Source organism: Odontomachus brunneus, unplaced genomic scaffold, assembly GCF_010583005.1.
Source record: "Odontomachus brunneus isolate Ranch 3 - 2012 unplaced genomic scaffold, Obru_v1 Obru_scaffold_335, whole genome shotgun sequence".
Taxonomy (NCBI): domain Eukaryota; kingdom Metazoa; phylum Arthropoda; class Insecta; order Hymenoptera; family Formicidae; genus Odontomachus; species Odontomachus brunneus.
This window is the reverse complement of record NW_022639785.1, coordinates 86577-106729: the sequence shown is the minus strand read 5'-3', so window position 1 is coordinate 106729 and position 20153 is coordinate 86577. Positions and strand designations below refer to the sequence as shown.

The 20153-nt window shown below is 33.1% G+C and overlaps 1 protein-coding gene across 2 annotated transcripts; it reads right to left on the bottom strand.

Moving 5' to 3' along the window:
• Positions 1-372: 372 nt before the first annotated feature.
• LOC116853485 (carboxylesterase 5A-like) lies at positions 373-19883 on the bottom strand. Of its 2 annotated transcripts, XM_032834608.1 has the most exons (5): positions 19606-19883; positions 18267-18537; positions 11850-11959; positions 4618-5119; positions 373-1246 (listed from the first exon to the last, which is right to left on the bottom strand). In XM_032834608.1, exons 1-5 carry the CDS (start codon positions 19759-19761, stop codon positions 414-416), a joined length of 1872 nt encoding a protein of 623 aa, XP_032690499.1. In that variant the 5' UTR covers positions 19762-19883; the 3' UTR covers positions 373-413. The 2 variants fall into 2 exon arrangements, with proteins under 2 accessions (XP_032690499.1, XP_032690500.1); XM_032834609.1 differs by lacking the exons at positions 18267-18537; positions 19606-19883 and adding an exon at positions 12681-13685.
• Between the last annotated feature and the right edge of the window lie 270 nt (positions 19884-20153).

Genomic DNA, 20153 nt, shown 5'->3' with positions numbered 1-20153 from the left:
AATAACTTTGTGATATGCGCCATGTAATTGAGATATCAAGTATCAAAATGTAGGAAAATTTCACGCGATTATTATATTACAATGGATCTGCACAAGCGCGAGAGAAATCTCGATTAAATGCGTACACAGCATCCGCGTAAGTTTATTGCAAGTACAGGATTTCTATTCGCGTGAGAAAATGCGATTCTCGCGAGATGTTTTTATCATAGCGAGTATTAGTGCGAGGCGTTCCTTCGCATTTGATTCCAGAAAGTAAAGAGTAGGAGAAAAGGAGATCTTTGTTATAAAATTGAAAAACCCGGCAACACCGTCTCTTATTTTCCTTCGACAAGTGTTAGTCTATTAAAAAAATACAACAAAGAGCGCAACACGTTTATAATTCAGTATTTGTATTTCACACTGCGATCCTGCGGCTAAAATCGAAGATGTTGTAACGCTATCGTAGCCATTACGCTGCCGAGACATACGCCACAAGAGAATATCTTCCATGTGGCCGCCGTACTGGTGACATTGCAACAATAGCTCGTTGCTTCCTCGAGGATCTGTGGATAATACTCGTTCCAGAATGCAAATGCCCTATAATCCACCTCGTCTGGTTGGTTCATGTCAATGTTTTTGTCGATGAGTAGGATTCCAGGATTTTTCTCCGTGAAGGGTTCCCATTTGATCTGATTATTCAAGGACGGGTCGCCTGTCTTGGCGAAGGTTGCTAGCATCGCCATTATCACGTCGGACATCTTCTTGTCGGCGAAATTCCATTGCGTTGTGCCGCTCATCAAATGCGGTAGACCCCAGGTGAACGGTAGCTCGAACATGTGTGGCACACCGGCCCATTCCGGTACATCCTTCGTTATTGGTTGTGTTCTTGGACGATAGTCAAATCGATAGACGAAGGCCGACGCTTTGCGCTTTGCTACTTTGCCGGCTAGCAATGTCAGACCGGCTGCGTAATTCTTTTCTGTTTGCAAATCCAGGTATCTGTCGCGGAGTATCGTCATGTTGGTCGTCGGTGGATATGGTTTGTAGAAAAACAATACCGCATTCGCTACTAACTCGGGCTTCACTTCGCAGGTGCTGTTCTCGTCAGAAGCTTGCACCGCTGACAAAAACTCGTCCGTGATCATCGTCTCGAAGCTTTCCGGGGAGAGCTTGCCTTCCGAATTCGGGCCACCAGTAGTCTCTATGTATGCTAGAGCTTGCTCGTTGTTCGTGTAGCCAACGATCAGCGGTACTGCGTTGAAGTTGTCTGGCCAAACATTACGAGAGAATTAAAATATATTATTAGGTTGGTGTAAAAGACAACAAGCGAATTTTATCAACGTTTGCGAAAAGTTAGAAAACCTCGGTTTATTGTGTTTGTCTAATAAACTAGGAAACGAAATATCCAAATTAGAAGGATTAATAATTTTTATGAGTAAAATGAATATATTGGTTTGATATTTTTAGATGTTTTTGGTATTTTTTAGACGAGATTTTAGGCCAAGTTCCACAACATCCGTTTAATTTTAACTACCGGTTAAGTTCCAATAGTGATTGGTTAATTCTGATTAATTCTTCTTAATGTCAAATGCGATTGGTTAAGTCCAATCGAATAACCAGCCAGTTAACTGGAGATTCCCAATCAGAACCATAACGTTGATTCAAGGTTGATTCGACGTCGAAATGATTGATAAGCCATTGAATCAATGTTGATTCAACCTTCGTCGAATCAACTTTGAATCAACATGTGGTTTTCTGATAGACAATGCGAGGCCAGGAGCCTTAAAAATTCTTGCGAAATACATTGAAATAAAACGATGTGTTTACAAAATGTTATTAGACAATCGATCGAGCAAATCTATAAAAGTCTGAATATTTTTTACTCTAATAATCAATAAATAACCGTAAAATTAACGTGAAATAACTATATCACGAGAAAAGATAAGAAGAAAGGTTGCATTTATTGAACAAAAGGAAAGGACTATTTTACAAATCTAGTTGATCGATTGTGTCATTTTATAGGTACATCCTTTTATTTCAACATATTTTGCAAGAATTTTTAGCGCGTATTTCCTGTGTATATTCCTGTGTATTTCTGACTGAGTTGTGGAATTAGATCTTAATATTTTTCTTTTAAGGCTTCTGAGCCCGTGCAATTTTTGATTGATGACATTAGAAGTTAGGAAATACGCGCTAAAAATTCTTGCAAAATATGTTTAAATAAAAGGATGTACCTATAAAATGACACAATCGATCAACTAGATTTGTAAAATAGTCCTTTCCTTTTGTTCAATAAATGCAACCTTTCTTCTTATCTTTTCTCGTGATATAGTTATTTCACGTTAATTTTACGGTTATTTATTGATTATTAGAGTAAAAAATATTCAGACTTTTATAGATTTGCTCAATAGATTGTCTAATAACATTTTGTAAACACATCGTTTTATTTCAACGTATTTCGCAAGAATTTTTAAGGCTCCTGGCCTCGCATTGTCTATCTTTTTTTAATAACATCAGAAGCAAAAAAATTTATGCTAAAAATTCTTGCAAAATAAAAATATATATTCATAAAGAAACACTTGCAATCGATTAAACAAATTTGTAAGATATTCCGTGCACTTCTTTTTTGCACTTAATATAACACAATGTTGTCAAACAAATTGTTGTTCCTGAAAAGCAACATCTCTATCATATACCCAGTAAGCAAATTGAACGTAGACTGATATCAGATTGATATCAGATTCGAGCAGACTCTGTCGTCAGATCCATAGTCATCTATCGAGCCAATAGGCTGTTCGACTATCACCAGAACCTGCCAACAGGCTCTGACAGCACACTTACAGCAGTATGCACGCAGAGTTTGTAGACATATATGTGACAGCAGAATGACGGCAGAATGTGCGCAGATTTTGTCATTTCGTACGTTCTTCAATTAAATCTTTGGTAGAAAATTTTCTCATGATTTTTTATAATTACTCATAGAATGAGTGCTTTCTCATAAATACTCATAAATACAATGAAAAAAAAGTTTCTATATTTTTTTCATAATTTTTAAGATTTTCTCTGGTGAGGTTCAAACTTGAATCGAAGATATCTTTTGGATAATCGTCCGTCCCTTATAGAAATATACTAAGAATCATTGATAATTACTTATTTTCAGTATTAAAAATACTGGATAATAAGTAATTATCAATGATTCTTAGTATGATATATCTATAAGGGGTAGCCTTAGACACTACGCCAATTCCTCATTTGATAAAAAGTGCTTTGTATTGCCCACTTAAGGTTTAAGGAAGAAAAATCTTAGAGTTTGTTCATCTTTTAAATCGTAAAATATAGACGAAATCGTTTAGCGTATAAATAATGTAAAAGAAACCGGCGCGATAATTCGAAATTAATTTTCTACCAGGGATTCTATAGAAAATCACTAGAATAAAACAACAGATAATGACATTTTTCCATCGTGCTAATAAAATACTGTGCTTTTACATGTGCGAATTAATTTGGTCGATCTTCCAGTTCAAATTGTATTAAATTTTATCAAAATCGAAGCATGATATATTTTCAAATAAATCATCACAAAAATTCTGTAAAAGTTACTTACATGGCGGGACTAATATTTTATTCGGTGCTGCTGCCTTCAGTACTTATTGCATAACGATTAAATCTTTAAGATTTAATGACATAATGACATTAAAAAAAAATAATATGAGAAATTGTATTAAAATTTATGGGAACAATTTTTACTAGGAATGGCATATGTACGCCTTTAAATGGCCATTTAAATTGGCCATTTAACCGTTGTATTATTCTATACTTGTACTCGTTATTATTTCGTATCTTTTATTTCTCTATTATTTTTGTTTTTTATAAGAAATGTATAATACAATTTTAGAAAGTAAAAATTGTTTTTTATTGTGTATATGCGTTCAATTATTGCACAATATAATTATCTTTACTCCTCTTGGAGTTTTACATGATGTGCACATGAAACTACCCCATTTAATAGCGAACATATGGACCTTGATAGAATTAAATAGTCTATCTACGAAACAGAATCTGCGCGTAATCTACCGCCAATCTGTCGTCAAAGTTTGTCGTCAGGCTCTGCGCGCAGTCTGTCACCAATCTGTCTTCAGAGACTGATAAAACAGTTTCTGTGTGCAATCTGTTACCATTCTGTCAACGAACACTGTTGACAGACTCTGCGCAAAATCTGCTTGCGCAGGTTTGGCTATCTGAGTATCTAAGTGAAATTATACGAAAAAACAACTTTGTTAGTGTAACTCAATTTTCTGTTATTTGGGGACTAAATAAAAAATTTGGTTATAGGAACAGAAAGATTCTTAGAAGGCTTCTACTCAGCTAACTACTCTTGGTTATCATAATGGAGTATTAATGCAGTTAAAATAAAATATTCAAACGAATGTTTTCGCGCGGTTATAGTAACAGAAATATTATTTCTTGTCAATAAGTTTTTCACTTAAATATCTGAAAAAACACTCGAGATATTGTGGAACACTTGAATGCATATCATTGAACGTATATTGGGAATCCATATTTTTTTAATGTGTATTTAGACTGTACTTGAACATCTTTGTTATCTGAAATACTTATCAAGACCGTTCTGGCAATTACCGTTCTCCAAAATGTCCTTCGGATGTAATGGGAGGAAAGGCTCCGTGGAGTTATTTATCTCAGCGTCGACGATTGGACCCCATGTCTCGATGTCGGACGAGAGTTTGACTAGGATGTTAATATCCACTCGGCGTAGACACTCCATTAGCTGGCTGGTCGGCCGTCTGTCGCAGCCGAATTTTTCGGTAATGATGTCCACGACCTCGCGCTCGGATTCTGGCAAGCGGACAGAGTTCACGGCGTCACCACTCATGGCGATCGCCTTGGAGAACTTGCCGCGGCTCAACGGACTTAGTATGTGCAAGCCGACACTGATCGCACCTGAGCTGTGGCCGTAGATGATAATATTGTTCGGCGAGCCGTTGAAATACTCGATGTTACGCTTGATCCAGTCGAGGGCAGCGATCTGATCGAACATGCCGTAATTGCCGGACGCCTCGGTGTCAGTCGTCGTGAAGAATCCCAGGATGTTTAATCGATACGCTACCGTCACCACTAGCACCTGCCGACCGCACGAAAAGGTCGTTTTCGTTAATTTTCGCGTAATGTGAAATTCTTTTTTAGCGTGAGCGATAAAATCGCCCAGCTAATGATTATGTTGCCGTCAGTAGTAAGAGAGAGAAAGAAAAAGCGAGCGAAAGAGAGAGAGAGAGAGAGAGGGAGGGAGGGAAGGAGAGAGAAAGAGGGGAGGAGAGGGAGAGAGGGAGAGAGGAGTTACAAGATTTACTTTTGTGTGTCACGCTGGCGATCAATTCGGTACCGAAAAATATATTTCCGAGCAGTAAACGATACTACTTTACGTATCCATATCCATTTATTGGATGAGATAACGAAAACTTGATTATTCAAAAATGTATCATTATCCTTAGCGAAATCCTTTTATATATGGTTTCAAAAGAAGTTTTCTAAAACTAAAAGGAAAGTATTCTAAGCACAATATTCTTAACCCTTTGAAACACGGTATAACATATATGTTATACCTCCCGAAATTAAAAAAGGTAATACTTTTTAACTCGAATTTCGTTAAAAGTTCGTATTTTTATATATTTTGATCTACTGATTTCGAATTTGAAGTCAGAATTTCGAAATTCGTGAAGGTTAGCGAATAATGGCGGCTTAAAAGTGTGAAAATTTAACCTTTTGAAGCATACAATTATTCTTTTATTTCTTTTTTTATAAAACTTGGTGTTTGGGAGGTTTTTGGAGGTGTTAATTACAAATCTGAAGTCAGAATTAAAAAAATTTTTTAATTTACAAGATGGCGGGGAGGATTATAATTGTAAAAAATATAATTTACATAAAGCTTGGTACCCGGGATTTTGAGGTCATGAATCTGGAGTGAGAATTGGAAAAATTTCCGAAATTCAAGATGATGGATCCGATATGGCGGAATGAAATTTTTTGTAATTTTAATCCTCTATATTATATCCGCCATCTTGAAATTTGAAAATTTTTTAATTCTGACTACAGATTCGTAATTAGCGTTTCCAAAAACTTCCGAATATCATTTTATAAACAAAAAATAAAAGAAAAAATGTATGCTTCAAAGGATTAAGAGAAAATTCTGATTTAGATAAAAAAATAAGAAGTTTTTACGAATTATTTTTTTAAAGATATGAAAGAAAATATAAACATAAAACATTTGAAAACTATATTAAATTTGCTGGAAAAAAGATAAATTTTTATTATATTATGAAAGTCGAAATTTAACAAAATTGCGGCATTTTAAATTACAAGTAAAAATGTTATAATTTATTTTTCCTCTCTTTTTTCTTTCTTTATTTAGCGTTTCGCGTGGAAAAATATTAATTTTATAAATTTTTGAAAGAATTTAGGTTTATTCGCCAGCAAATTTAATAGTTTTAAAAATTTCTTACTCTATCTGTTTTAGATTATTACACGAACTGTAATGATGCTCACCAATTAAAGGAGTTCAGTGACATCATGTTCAGCATAGACACCTGGATAGAATTTTGATTCTTTAAGAATAATTTTTTTATACTTAAAATAATAGTAAATGTATGTATGGTCAAAACTTTATATTTATATTTTTATCCATTTCTTTAAAAAAATCGTAAAAACCTGCTATTTTTCGTTTATCTAAACCAGAACCTCTTAAAATTAGTGTTTGTTTTTATCAATAATAGTAGTTTTGTCACGATTTTTCTTTCAGGTAACACGGAACCCTTACAGAAATATTATCCCGGGAAAAAAGTTTATATATGAATTTAATTCATATATGGTTATATATAATCATATATGTATACTTATATATGTCGACATTGAAAAGAATACTATTGTGAAGATACAATTGAGTAAATGCTTAAATAAATGCTAATGTTTATGGTAAGCCATGATGTCGATTAACCGAATCAAATTATGTTTTTCTTTTTTCATTTGACAATTTTCGTTTTATATATGGACATATATATGGGTATATAATTTGATATGATCATATATAAGGTCACATAAATTGGACAAAATTCATATATAGTTATATATATTTATATATAATTATATATAATTTTTTTTCGCGGGATATTGAAAATCATTGATTAATTACTTATTTTCAGTATTAACTTTTAGATTGCTGGAAAACCCGCTTTTGTGGTTCTTGAGTTCCCTTATAGAAATATCATACTAAGAATCATTGATAATTGCTTATTTTCAGCATTAAAAAAACTGGATAATAAGTAATTATCAATGATTCTTAGTATGATATTTCTATAAGGATTTGGGTTAAAATATTACTATTTTTAATGGTATTTTAAATACTAAATATATTAAACATATATATGTATGCAGCTTACGCAATGCGTGGCTCTCCCGTGCCCGCTTTGTGCTTGTTCGCACTTCGCGCTTGTTTGCACTTACGTCGCCGAAACATATGCAGTAATTGTAATACTCTATTATGCATAACAGTCTGTTTTAAAAATTATCATTTGAAAGAAATTTTATTATAATTACGGAAAAAAGTCAAAATAAAAAAATCATAAAATATATAAAAAATGTAAGTATTGAAAAATATAAAAAAATATAAAAAATATGAAAATACAAAAAATTTAAAAATATAAAAAAGTAAAAAATTTAAAAACATAAAAAAGTAAAAAATTATAAAACAAGTAAAAACTAAAAAAAAAATACAAAAATTTAACATTAAAAACCAAACAAAAAAGACTGCATGAATCTATATGTTTATATTTATTTATGTTGTCAATATTGCGCTTAGGAAATTTCGTAAATCTATGCTCAGAATTGGAATCGGCGATACAAAAACCCCCAAATACACTATTTTTGAGAAAATAAAAATTTTTTATATTTAATCGTGCGTTCCCTCTTAGGAACGCCACTTTTGTGGCTTTGTATAAATCATAAACTTCTGCGCCATGTGTATATTACTTACATAGAAAAATTTTTAAGTAAAAAACTTTTTAATGAAAAATGCAGCCTAAACGTTAAAAGTACAATGATTAGTAATATTCTGTGATTCAAATAAGCTCTTAGTGCTCACAAGTGCTTCAGTGTTTAGTGTTATAATGATACAAATATTACCTTATAATCGATTTCAATACATAAATATTGATATGTAATACTTCGTTCAATGATAAAATAATTACGTAAAATATTTTCAATAATTAAATATGTAATACTTCACTAAGTGATGAAGTACTTACTTAAAGCACTGTCAAAAATTAAAGTATTAACCCAGACAGCACACAAAATATTTATGATAAATATTTATAAATATTTATTTCGAATTATTTTTTAAAAATATTATACAGGATGTTTCAGACTTCCATGATTATACTTTATGAGAACGTATCCAGACAACATAATGTCTAAAATCGAAACATAAGACGTCTTAAAGATTATCTTTAAGACACCTTAAAGATATTTATACATAAATCGTCTGAAAGACATTTTAAAGATGATCTTATGTCCCGATTTTATACATTATGTTGTCTGAGTAGAACGGATTGAGGTGAGCAAGAAAGTTCTGCGCTGTTTTGCAATATTGGTGAATGATCACGCACGATCTCTCCCACTCCCTCTCTTTCTCTCCCTCTCTCCTTCTTTCCTTCTCCTTCTTCTTCTCTCTTCCTCTATGTATATAAAATATTTATAAAATATTTATACAGGTTGTCTCAAACCTTCATTATCACACTTTGTGAGAACGTAGAACGCATTAAGGTAAACAAGAAAGTCCTGTGCCGTTTTGCGATATTCGCAATAATAATCGAAATATTAATTTAAAAAAATTAATTTTATTAAAAATTTATTAAAATTTATTAAAAATTTAAAATATTAATTTTATTAAAAATTATTTAAGTCAAATTGAACAAAAAAGTCCTTTATCATTTTGTAAATGACTACATAGATTTTTAGATATTAATTAAAGAAAATTTGTGCATTACGATACACAATTATGTAACAATTTTCCTTAATATCTAAAAATCTATGTGGTCATTTGCAAAATGGTAGAGGACTTTTTTGTTCAGTTTGATATAATGTATAAGTATACAACGGCAGACGGCGCTACTGCAGCTCATCTACTATATCGCGCATAATCATTCACCAATTTTTTAAATTAATATCTCGACTATTATTGCGAATATCGCAAAACGGTACAGGACCTTCTTGTTTACTTTAATGCGTTCTACGTTCTCACAAAGTGTGATAATAGAGGTTTGAGACAACTTGTATATTTTATAAATATTTTATATATATAGAGAAAAAGAGAAGAAGAGAGAGAGAAGGAGAGGGAGAGGGGGAGAAAGAGTGGGAGTGGAAGAAAGGGAAAGAGAGAGTGGGAGAGGAGGAGAGGGGGAGCGGAGGAGAAGTGAAGAGGAAAGAGGAAGAAAAGGGAAGAGAAGGAGAAAAAAGTATCAAAATCTTTATTCGAAATATATAAATATGTAATAAATATAGAGCATGTAATATTTTTTTTTAATTTGTAAATAATGAGATGTAAAATTATAAATTTCTAGAAAAAAATAATTTCTTTGATTTAAAATATCTATATAAGTATAAGAATATAAGCAAATGATTTCCTTACAAGAAGAAAATTAGTTTTTATAAATGTAAAAACTGTGTTTAAATAAATATTTGCTTGTTTTAAAAGTAAATGAAATACAAGTAAATCATTTTACAGATTTAAATTATTTTATAATAATAATAAAGTATCTTTTTTCAAATTAAAGTTTCTTTTATTACCAGAAAACAATTTGTTTAAATTTACAAAATAATTTATTTGTATTTTACTTACTTTTAAAACAAGTAAATATTTATTTAAATATATTTTTTACATACTTTTTACATTTAAAAGGATCTATTCTTTTCTTTTAAATAAATCATGTGTTTTAGTACATGGATATACCATATGTATATACATGTTTCATACAAAGCGTTTCTCAGTCAAAGTAACAGTGGTATAAGTAAGGTAAGTAAGTAAGGTGAACGAAGAGAATCAGAAGGTGACTCAAGAATCAGAGGTCTCAAGTTTGCGAATCTCAGCAATGGTAAGCAAATTTTCGAAGTACAACTTAACTTGAATTGAGTAGCGTGTGAAACAATAAAATGGGAAATTTAAGAAAAAATTAGGTAAAGGGAAAAATATATATAAACGTATATATTTTAATAAATATTTTTATAATATTTATGATAAATATTTATGATTGAATCTAAGGTCATAAAAATATTAACGAAATATTTTGGTAAATATTTATAAAATAATCAAATAAATCATATAAATATTTTGTAAATGTTTTATAAATATTTTGTGTTGTCTTGAAAAATTGAGCGTTTGTATTATAATATTTAACCTGATTTTATTATCAGTATTTACCAGAAATTAAGCATTGGCCAAAATATTATTGAATTACTGGTAGTACTTAGTACTCAATCACTAATAATTTTTTAGTATTTCTTAGTATGATGTTTCTGTAAGGGAAATATTCTATGAATAGTCTATAAACATTCATTAGGAATATTCGTACATTGTATTGTATAAATATTTACGGATATTTATAAAACTTTTATTACATAGTTATATTGCACATGCGCAGCAAATAAATCTTACAAATGTTCTAAGAACGTTCTTCTCTATTATAAATATATGAATTTCTGTCCACACATATAAATATCATATGTATATTCGTAAAATATCCGATACGAATATATTGAAAGAACATTCTTATTTCATAAGAATATTCATAGAATATTATATTTGTGTTATCTGGAGTATCGTGCGTGTAAAAAGGCATTCTCCTTTTTTCAAGTAAACATATTTCTCTTGATTTAAAAGGAAAAAAACAGAATGTTTAAAAGATTTCTGCGATTATTCCTTTAACTTTCAAGTTAGTTTTATTGGCAAAAATTTTTTTCTCTATTCATTATCGTTCTGAACAGTGTAGAGATTGTCTAATTTTTTAAATAATTTTTGAATTAACTATTTGGAGAAATTAAAATGTTGTCTTAGAGAAACAATTATTTAATATATTACATTATTTTATTGCATTACTTGCAAACTATATTCTGCAGAACAACAATTTTCTACATGTTATATATAAGATAATGTACGAGAATATTTTATATAATTCACTTTTGTGATAAGTAAGTGCAATATTAATAAATTGCACTTACTTATGAAGCTGTCAGCTTCGGAGTAGAAGAATCGATGGCCCTTATAGAAATATCATACTAAGAATCATTGATAATTACTTATTTTCAGTATTAATAATACTGGATAATAAGTAATTATCAATGATTCTTAGTATGATATTTCTATAAGGGGGGTGCTGAGAATTTATTAGCTTGTGCCACTATAACTGGTGATAAGATAAAAATCCTGCCTAGAGTCACGAGAAACAGCATTGCTAAAAACGTTTGATAATTCAGTGAAGAAAAATATCGATTAATTCGACGTCTGTACCGATTTGAACTAAATGTTGTCTCAAGGCAACAACTGGTGGCAAAAGGTTAATAGTCTGCTTCACTAGAAAAGGAAAATTTTTTGCTAAGAATATAAGATTACAGGAAATAGAGAGCATTTCTAAAATTATTTTTTTAAAGATTAGAATATTTTCATTTTGTGTTTAGAAAAATCTTTTTGAAGTCATAAGAGAATTCCGCTAAAGATGACATATTTTCGACACCAGATCACATTAATTTCGGTATCATATTTTTGACGATTAAATACTTCCGGTCTCTGTGTCGTCTAATTATTATCGAACCTTTTGTCTGCTAGCGAATATGGAGGCATCCCAGATCGCCGGAGTGCCGGTGTTGAAATCGCCTCCGTGGAACCAAACCATCACCGGCCATTGTTCGTCCGCACGGTTCCCTACATATATGAATTATTAGTTAATTAATTGAGGAGGAATGTTAAGATACGGCGGTTTATCCGGATAATCTGCACGCTAGCTGAATTAATCAGCCGGTGGAAGTCTAATTGAAAATCTACTGAATATCTAACCGATTTAAGAACCTGTATATCTGAGACCTGTGCTATGAAGATTCTTAAATAATATTAGGTTCTCTGCTGCAAAGAGTTGTTGTATTTCTATGTTTCTATTAGAAATAGAATTTTCTACAACTTTGCTTATCAGATTTCATATCTATCATTCTAAATAAAGTTAGGAGAGTCTGCAAGGTTTCTTAAGAAGATTGAAAAAAGTTCCTCCTAAACAGAGAAAGTTTATCGAGGCCAATGGAATAATTGTATCGATTAATAAGGATTATTTCGAGAATTAGTTTCGTAATTTTGTTTTTTATCTTTATTTCACATATCCGACGTCGGCAATCTAATAAGGCAGACAGATGAAATCGAGATTAGTATGAACGCAAGTTCAACGTTATTTTTATATCTTGTAATTTTAGATTATAGTGTCTTATTCTTATTAAAGTGAAGGAAAATTCGGATAATGTTCAGTTTGCGTTTGATTATATAAAGGATAGGTAGCGCGTTCACACACAACGAGACTTCGGCGATAAAGTATTCTCTTTCATATTATATAGCTTAATCTATAAAATATATAAACAGAATGAGACTGAAGACAATTTACATAAAGTACATATTGGATATTCTATTTCCAGCCAGCCGAATGTGAACTCCTTGCGATAACGGGAACCGGTACGAGATTCCTCCCCCCCTGCGGTTTCCTGAACACAGCCGTCTTCCGCGCTAGCGTCGCGAGTCGAACACGCTGTTTCGTTTCTTAGTGGCGACCTTGGCACGCTTGCACTAAGCACCTCTGGGATTTTCCGTATTCGCATTAACTGTCATCGGGAGCTTAGGTGCGACCCAAATGTTATCCCCCGCCCGTGTAATTCTGTCACGACGATAATGATCCGACGGCACGCTTCTTACAGACGCGCAATGACTCATACGTTGTGACGATTTTCGTGGTACTTCCCCACCGACGACGAGGAGAAGGAAAGGAGCGAACGTTGGAGGCCGCGAATGTAAAGTGCGAGCGAGAGAGGGAAGCTTTCGTGACCGGCTTTCTCGTATCTCGGGATCTTAGACCAGACCCTGGAAGATCGCGTGCTACCATGCGCGCTAGTTATTGTTATACTACTCTTACTAGCCGTGTATATATCGACCAACTTGGTCGTCGTCGTCGTCATCATCGTCGTACGCGATTTTCATGTCGGCGTAATTCCGCGACTGCGATCGTTCTTCTTCTTTTTTCTTTTCAAACAAAAGAGAGACGCCGTTTAGTCTCCAGTTGATTAAGCTGGTCTCTCGTCGACGGTCAAAGTATACCGCACCAAGGCCCGCACTCAATCTCATCATCACACCCCCTTTAACCTTTCGCTCGCTCGTACACGTGTAAATATTTATCCGAGTCTTAAGATTGCACCTGTCTATTCCTTATTAGTACCTCATTAAATTTGTATTAGCTTGAGAAAGTAGAAAAACGGGACCAATATATATAAACGGCATATTTCGCTTGTGGGGATTTATAGCTTTTGTGTAAACACGCACTAAAAAAACAACAGTTGGGTTGACAAAATCGGCAGTCACCTGTCTTAAGAAATATTGTATCTATTGAACAAATTACGCGTTACAATAATAAGTTACGTTCAAGGTCCGTGGATTGGTAACAGTGCGAAGAGAAGGTCTTCCTATTAGCGGTCATTTTTGAACCATACATTTGTGTATGTGTGTATATATTCAAGTATCTTCCGATACACATATAATGCGTTTTATATGTGTATTGGAAGATACTTGAATATATACACACATATACAAATGCATGGCTCAAAAATGGCCGCTAATAGGAAAATCTTCCCTTCGCACTGTTCCAATCCACGGACCTTGGTTGCGTTGATATAGTTACTGACTAAATAGTAATCATTGAGTCAATTGATAACTCTCATCGCAACAACGATATAATTCGCTGAATCTATTAAACGTTTGCTTGAACGAATTTTGTTCGTTCAAGCAATCTCATTGACTCAACTACTTTCTTCTCAAGTAACACTATCCAAGTACCACATGCCGATCTTCTTGGAACTTTGCACACATTATATATCGAAAAACAGTAGAAACGTATTTTTTATTTTGGCTAACAAGGCATTTTAAGGTTAGAAAACGCATTCGAAAATTTAACACTCTATAGCACCATGATAACTAATGCTATTCCTGAGCGTCATTCTTTTACAGTTTTTACGACATTACTCTATTATAATTTCATTGTCTGAATGTTTCTGAAGTCGCTAATTGATTTTGACATTAGTTTTGCGAGATTCAAAATGGCGGACCAAAATCGCAGACAGTTCAAAGACTTTATTCAAAGTCAGTTTCGAAGAAGTTTTTTTAGACCCATGATTACGATTTTGGTATCAGTTATATCAATCAAGAGGTGGCGGATGAAAATATGTAAAAGAATGACGCTCAGGAGTAGCGTTAGTTATTATTGTGCTATAGAGTGTTACATTTTCGAATGCGTTTTCTAACCTTAAAATGCCTTGTTAGCCAAAATAAAAAAATACGTGTCTAATGTTTTTCGATGTGCTACATGTGTGCAAAGTTTCAAGAAGATCGGCGTGTGGCACTTGGATAGTATTACTTGTCAGTGCAGAAATATCTACATACGTCTAAATTGATGCACTCGTTAAAAATAACACTAACATAGTTCTCTTTTGTATAGTTGTCAATCTTTTTTTTGGGGAGGGAGGGAAGTTGATGTGTTTAGGTTAGGCGACAATTTCCCGGAAAGTAGATAATGTTGGTACCAAGGAAAATCTCTACACGATATAATTTAAAAGCTTGTTCTTTGTAACTGCATCACAAATGTTTATACTAAACTAGATTGCTAACATCATTGGAATAGCATGGCTTGCGTCCAATAGAGTTTTCAGTATATGCGAGAAAATTGCCGCTGCCGTCACATATTTTTACTACGTTTAGTTTTTTGTTGAAAATGAGCAGAGCAAATAGCGTCTAATACCATCTTTTTTTTGTTGCGACACTTTTTGATGCAACAAGCTGCTGGCATTTTTGGTTTTACGATAGCAATTTAATGACCACGCTGACTCACACTATATTGTAAGATACTCACACAAGTGGCATGCGTCACACACACAGGACCGCCGCCATTTTCTCGCATACAACTGGAAACTTCATGCAACACAAAGTCCGAAGCTTTGGTTAGCAATATAGTTTAGTATAGACATTTGTGAACTGTACTGCTGAACTGATGCAATAAATTGAAATGAGACAAATATATGTTTTCTCACTCTAACCTTTAATATTAGTTTAGCAGTGCAGTTACAAAGGAGATTGCAAATCATTATATCGTGTAGTTTTTTTTTGGTACCAACATTATCTTCTTCATTTTTCGGGAAATTGTCACTTAACCACGTGTTGTTCGAAATTTGATAAAGCGGTTGTATAAAAATAAATACATACTGCTTTCAGGTAAATGTTACTTGTTTCAAATATTTTTCATAAGTTTATACAGAGTGTCCCAGATTCTTCTTCGCAATTTTTGTAAGAATGTAGAACGGACCGAGGCAAACATAAAAGTTCTATACTGTTTTGCGATATTTGCAATAATAGTCGATATATTAATTAAAGAAGATTAATGAATGATCACGCGCGATATGGTAGATGAACTGTGGTAGCGATGTATGCTATTGTGTGCTTGTCCATTAGATCAAATTAAACAAAAAGGTCCTTTATTATTTTGCAAATAACCACGTAGATTTTTAATTATTAATGAAATAAAATTGTTATATGATTGTATGCGATAATGCACAAATCTTTTTTAATTAATATCTAAAAATCTATGTAATCACTTGCAAAATAATAGGAGATTTTTTTGTTCAATTTGACCGGATGTACAAGTATTCAAAGGCAGACGGCGCCACTGCAGTTCATCTACTGCGTAATTATTCACTAATTTTCTTTAATTAATATCTTGAGATTTATTGTGTATATCGCAAAACAGTATAGGATTTTTATGTTCATTTCCGTTCTACGTTCCTACTGAAATTACGGAGAAGGGTCTGGAACATCTTATATATCGGCAAATTTGTCGTGAATTTTCATCATAAGCCCATCAAATTTATTCAAAATATATTTTGAATCCTATTCACCCTGAGAAAAAATACTTAAAAATTTACTTGTGGAAGATAAAATTTATTTCTGTGAAAAAACTTTATATCCCACAAATAAATTTTCAAGCATATTTTTTTCAGTGTAGCATTTCTCAACAAAGAATATTAAGTTAAAACAAAAATTCGGTTTACTTATTACATTGAGAAAAAATAGTTAAAAATTTATATCCCACAAAAAAATTGTCATATTTTTTCTCAGTGTACATAAAATAAACTTTTTTTCGAACAAGTTTTATAATATTCTTGTAAAGAAAATAAATCCTTTTGAGTATATAATTATGAACTTTTGTCAAGTTTGTGACGAGTATATTTTCTATTACTATTATCACACATATACACACACACACAAACAAATATTTTTTATTGAAGATAATTTATTTAATGTGTATAGTATGCATTCAAAAAAAAATATAATCTCATGCTTAACTTTAGTTGTAGAAAAATCTTCTTATATTTGACATCAAGAGCATTCTTCTAAAATAAAAAATAAAATATTCTAAACACGATATTTTTTTTATATTTTTCTTTATCATAAAAGGAATTCTAATGAGGATGCAAAGATTCTGTCTCTAATGAAAAATAATACTTTTTCAATAAAAGTTTCTGGTTAAAATAGGATTACAGGAAACAGCATGTTGCAACTAGACATTTTTTTCTTGGAATCAGAATATTTTTCTTTTGGTTTTAAAGGAATCCTCTCTTGAGGCTATATATAAGAGAATTTTGTTAAGGATAATATTATATTTTAAATGTGAATAGTAGCTGCAGGAAAACAAGTTAAAAGCGGTTATAGTAGCGAGAAATCGAGTTTGAAGCGCGGGTAATTCACGAGAAAAACGTCCGACGTAATCACATTGAGCATTAACTGCAGGACGTCTACCCCTTCATGCTTTTTACGCGGGCGTGATAAATCTTTGCACACACAAACACACACACGACACTCTGTCTCCGCACGCACGGGTGGTTATTAATTTTCTGCTTCGGTCCACTGTTATCTGATCGCGGAGCGACAGCGCCTCGACCCCCGTGAATATTACTGCAATCACCTCCTTTTCACAAACGATAGAAATCAGTCTCCGAGAACCCGAACGCGTATTATCTCGAATTTTGTCGGGAACGAACTTCGCCGTTGACCGTTGCTTTCGTGGCGTTGCGTGCTGACGTTTTGCCGAAGATTAGATGGAAGAAAACGTGCCGCGCAGTATCGAGGACTATGATCAACGGTGAAGCGAACCACCGCTGCCAATTGCCAAATTGTTTATCAAATAAAAAATGGTATGTTCTGCTTGCACATTCAAAGATTCCGTAAGAGTGAGTGAAAATAACATCTAAATCGCTTACTCTTCACATTTTTTGCGGGAAGGAAGAAGATGAAGAAGAAATTTTTTTTTTTCAAGGTGAAAACAGATTAAATATATTCACTATTTAGATTTATTTTCTTTAAAGACAGATTTATGAAAATAATAGATGAAAAAATCAGTATAGAAAAAAATACTAGGGATATCACTTGGCTATAAATATGATTGCGTAAATAATAAAATATTAATATTATTTTTCGCTCATGCATATAAAAAGATTGTAGAAACCATATAGTTCTCTGGAAGTGTACAGTATAGTACAGTATAGTACACTAGTCTTCTTTATTGTTTGTCTATTTGTGTTTCAGCGAAATTCTCAGTGCTATATAGCGCAACCAAACTCTACGGATTTCTCAACTAAAGTATTAGTTCTGTAGATTACAATAAAGAGACAGCAATAATCTTTCGGTTAAGGCAGCTATGTATGCGAGGATATATTAATTGAACATTACGTATCATAAAATATGTGGTTGTGAGAACTATATGGATGGGCATATGACAACTATAATTTTTAATACAATATCTATTTAACTTCATTTTACATAAATTTTTTCTAACAATAAAGAATATGATGTAGCAACCATTTTATCTATGAGATTTTTGAATCGAGTAACATTTTGTACATAATTATTTACTACACTTGATTGAAGGGAATACACATACCGTCAGGGACGAAGATGTTTAAGAAAAGGCAATCCTCGCTGACACCAGGATCGGGCAGATCTGGTAACAATTGTTTGTAGAGCTTCTCATGCAGTTTCAGTCGACCCGACTGCTGCTGACACGACGGTGCATACTGTGTCGCGTTTCTCACGTCATTCCAAGAGGGAAGAGGATCTGTCATTGGTCGTGCGAAACGGAGATTGCCGATCGGAGGTTGTGCGTAAGGGATGCCGAGGTACTGCGTAAGTCTCTGCGTACTACTGAGGCTTACCTAGATTTTGCGTGCAGAATATGCAATAATAAGATAAGGATTAATTATTAACGTCAATCTTAAAAAAAAATAATGTTAATCTTATATGTGATGTAAACTTAATCTGTATCTCGTTTACGTGCAAGGATTAAAATGAAAGAAAAACATCAAATGAGTTAAAATCAATATTATTATTTGCGCTTTTATTCCAGAATTTTAGGTAGAAGAAACGAGTGAAGAAATAAATTAAAAAATGCTATGTTCTTCGAAAGTTAAAGTTAAAAAAGTGGATTATTGAAATCCATATTTAAGTTATGATCCGAATTGAAATTTTAGGTCTATTTCCAATTTAAATGTTTTAACATGTGTATATTCTGAAGGATCAGTATATATAATATGTATGAAAGTTGAAGTCTTACTTAGCGTCTCTATATGACACAAAATGCAAAAATACTACTTGTAAGTTCTAAGGACTCACATTGTCAAGCACATTATCTAAAATCGAGACATAAGATGTCTTATATTTCGACGTCTGAGAGACGTCTTTAAGACGTTTTTTAAACGTTTTATATCCCGATTTTAGACGTTGTATGGGGAGGATTTTTCGGCAAGGTTAGTATGTTAAATAGAATCAAGAGAGGTTAATACAAGTTTCAGAGTATCAAAGTAGACATTAAATAGAATATTGAGATCGAAAACAAGATATAAATTTTGACTAGAGTTCCCGAATCGAAATTTTAGCCCTATGTTAAACTTTTAATTCTACAATTCTAGTAGGAATTAAGTTAATTCTAATGATACGATTTACTTCTACTTTAACTTTAATGATGTCCCAAAATTTTCTTTTCACTTTCTTTAGCGTCAAAACAGATTGAATTATAGGCTTTAGAATATCAAATAGATGTTGAATGGAATGATGAGGCTGAAAGTAGGATTAAAATTCGATTCGGGATTCATTTGTGAATTCCAACATCAATGATTGCGATTCTCGGTAAATTAATTTACATTAATAAGCTAAGCACTGGTGTATTAATGTAAGGAAAGGCATACTCAAGTCGGGACGAGAATTAACAAGAGACGGTATCGCACCTCTTTGCCAAGAACGGTTCCTTGAGCCGGTATCTTAACAGTTGGACTTTCACGGTTAACACCCTGTCGCGCATAGCTCCTCTGAGCGCGACTAACGTGGATCCTTTGGACGAGCAGCAGGGTTAGCGCAAAAAACAGCCACGTCGCGCGTCTCATCCTGCAGACTGACTGATTCGCCGCGTACGAGAACGTACCGCGGTGGTTCCCCGAACCACCAACGTTTCAACGGGGGCTGCTTTGCGTGACTCCTTGCGTTTCACCTTACCCTACCGCCCACCACCACCGCCATCGCCATCGCCACTGCCACCGTCACCACCACTACCACTCGGGCCACCCTTGGAGAGTTCACCTTCTTGGTTCGCGGTCGACACGGTTAGCTGTGAGAGACCTGCGCTCTTTGATCCTACGTTTATACTCGATAGAAAACTCGCGTTACTTACCTCTTTATAGTGTGTGTGAGTATGTAAAGTGTGTAGTGAGTGAGGGGATGTAAGGTAGGGTCAATCATAATTACGACGTTGGAATATTTTGCTGTGATAAAGCAGTGA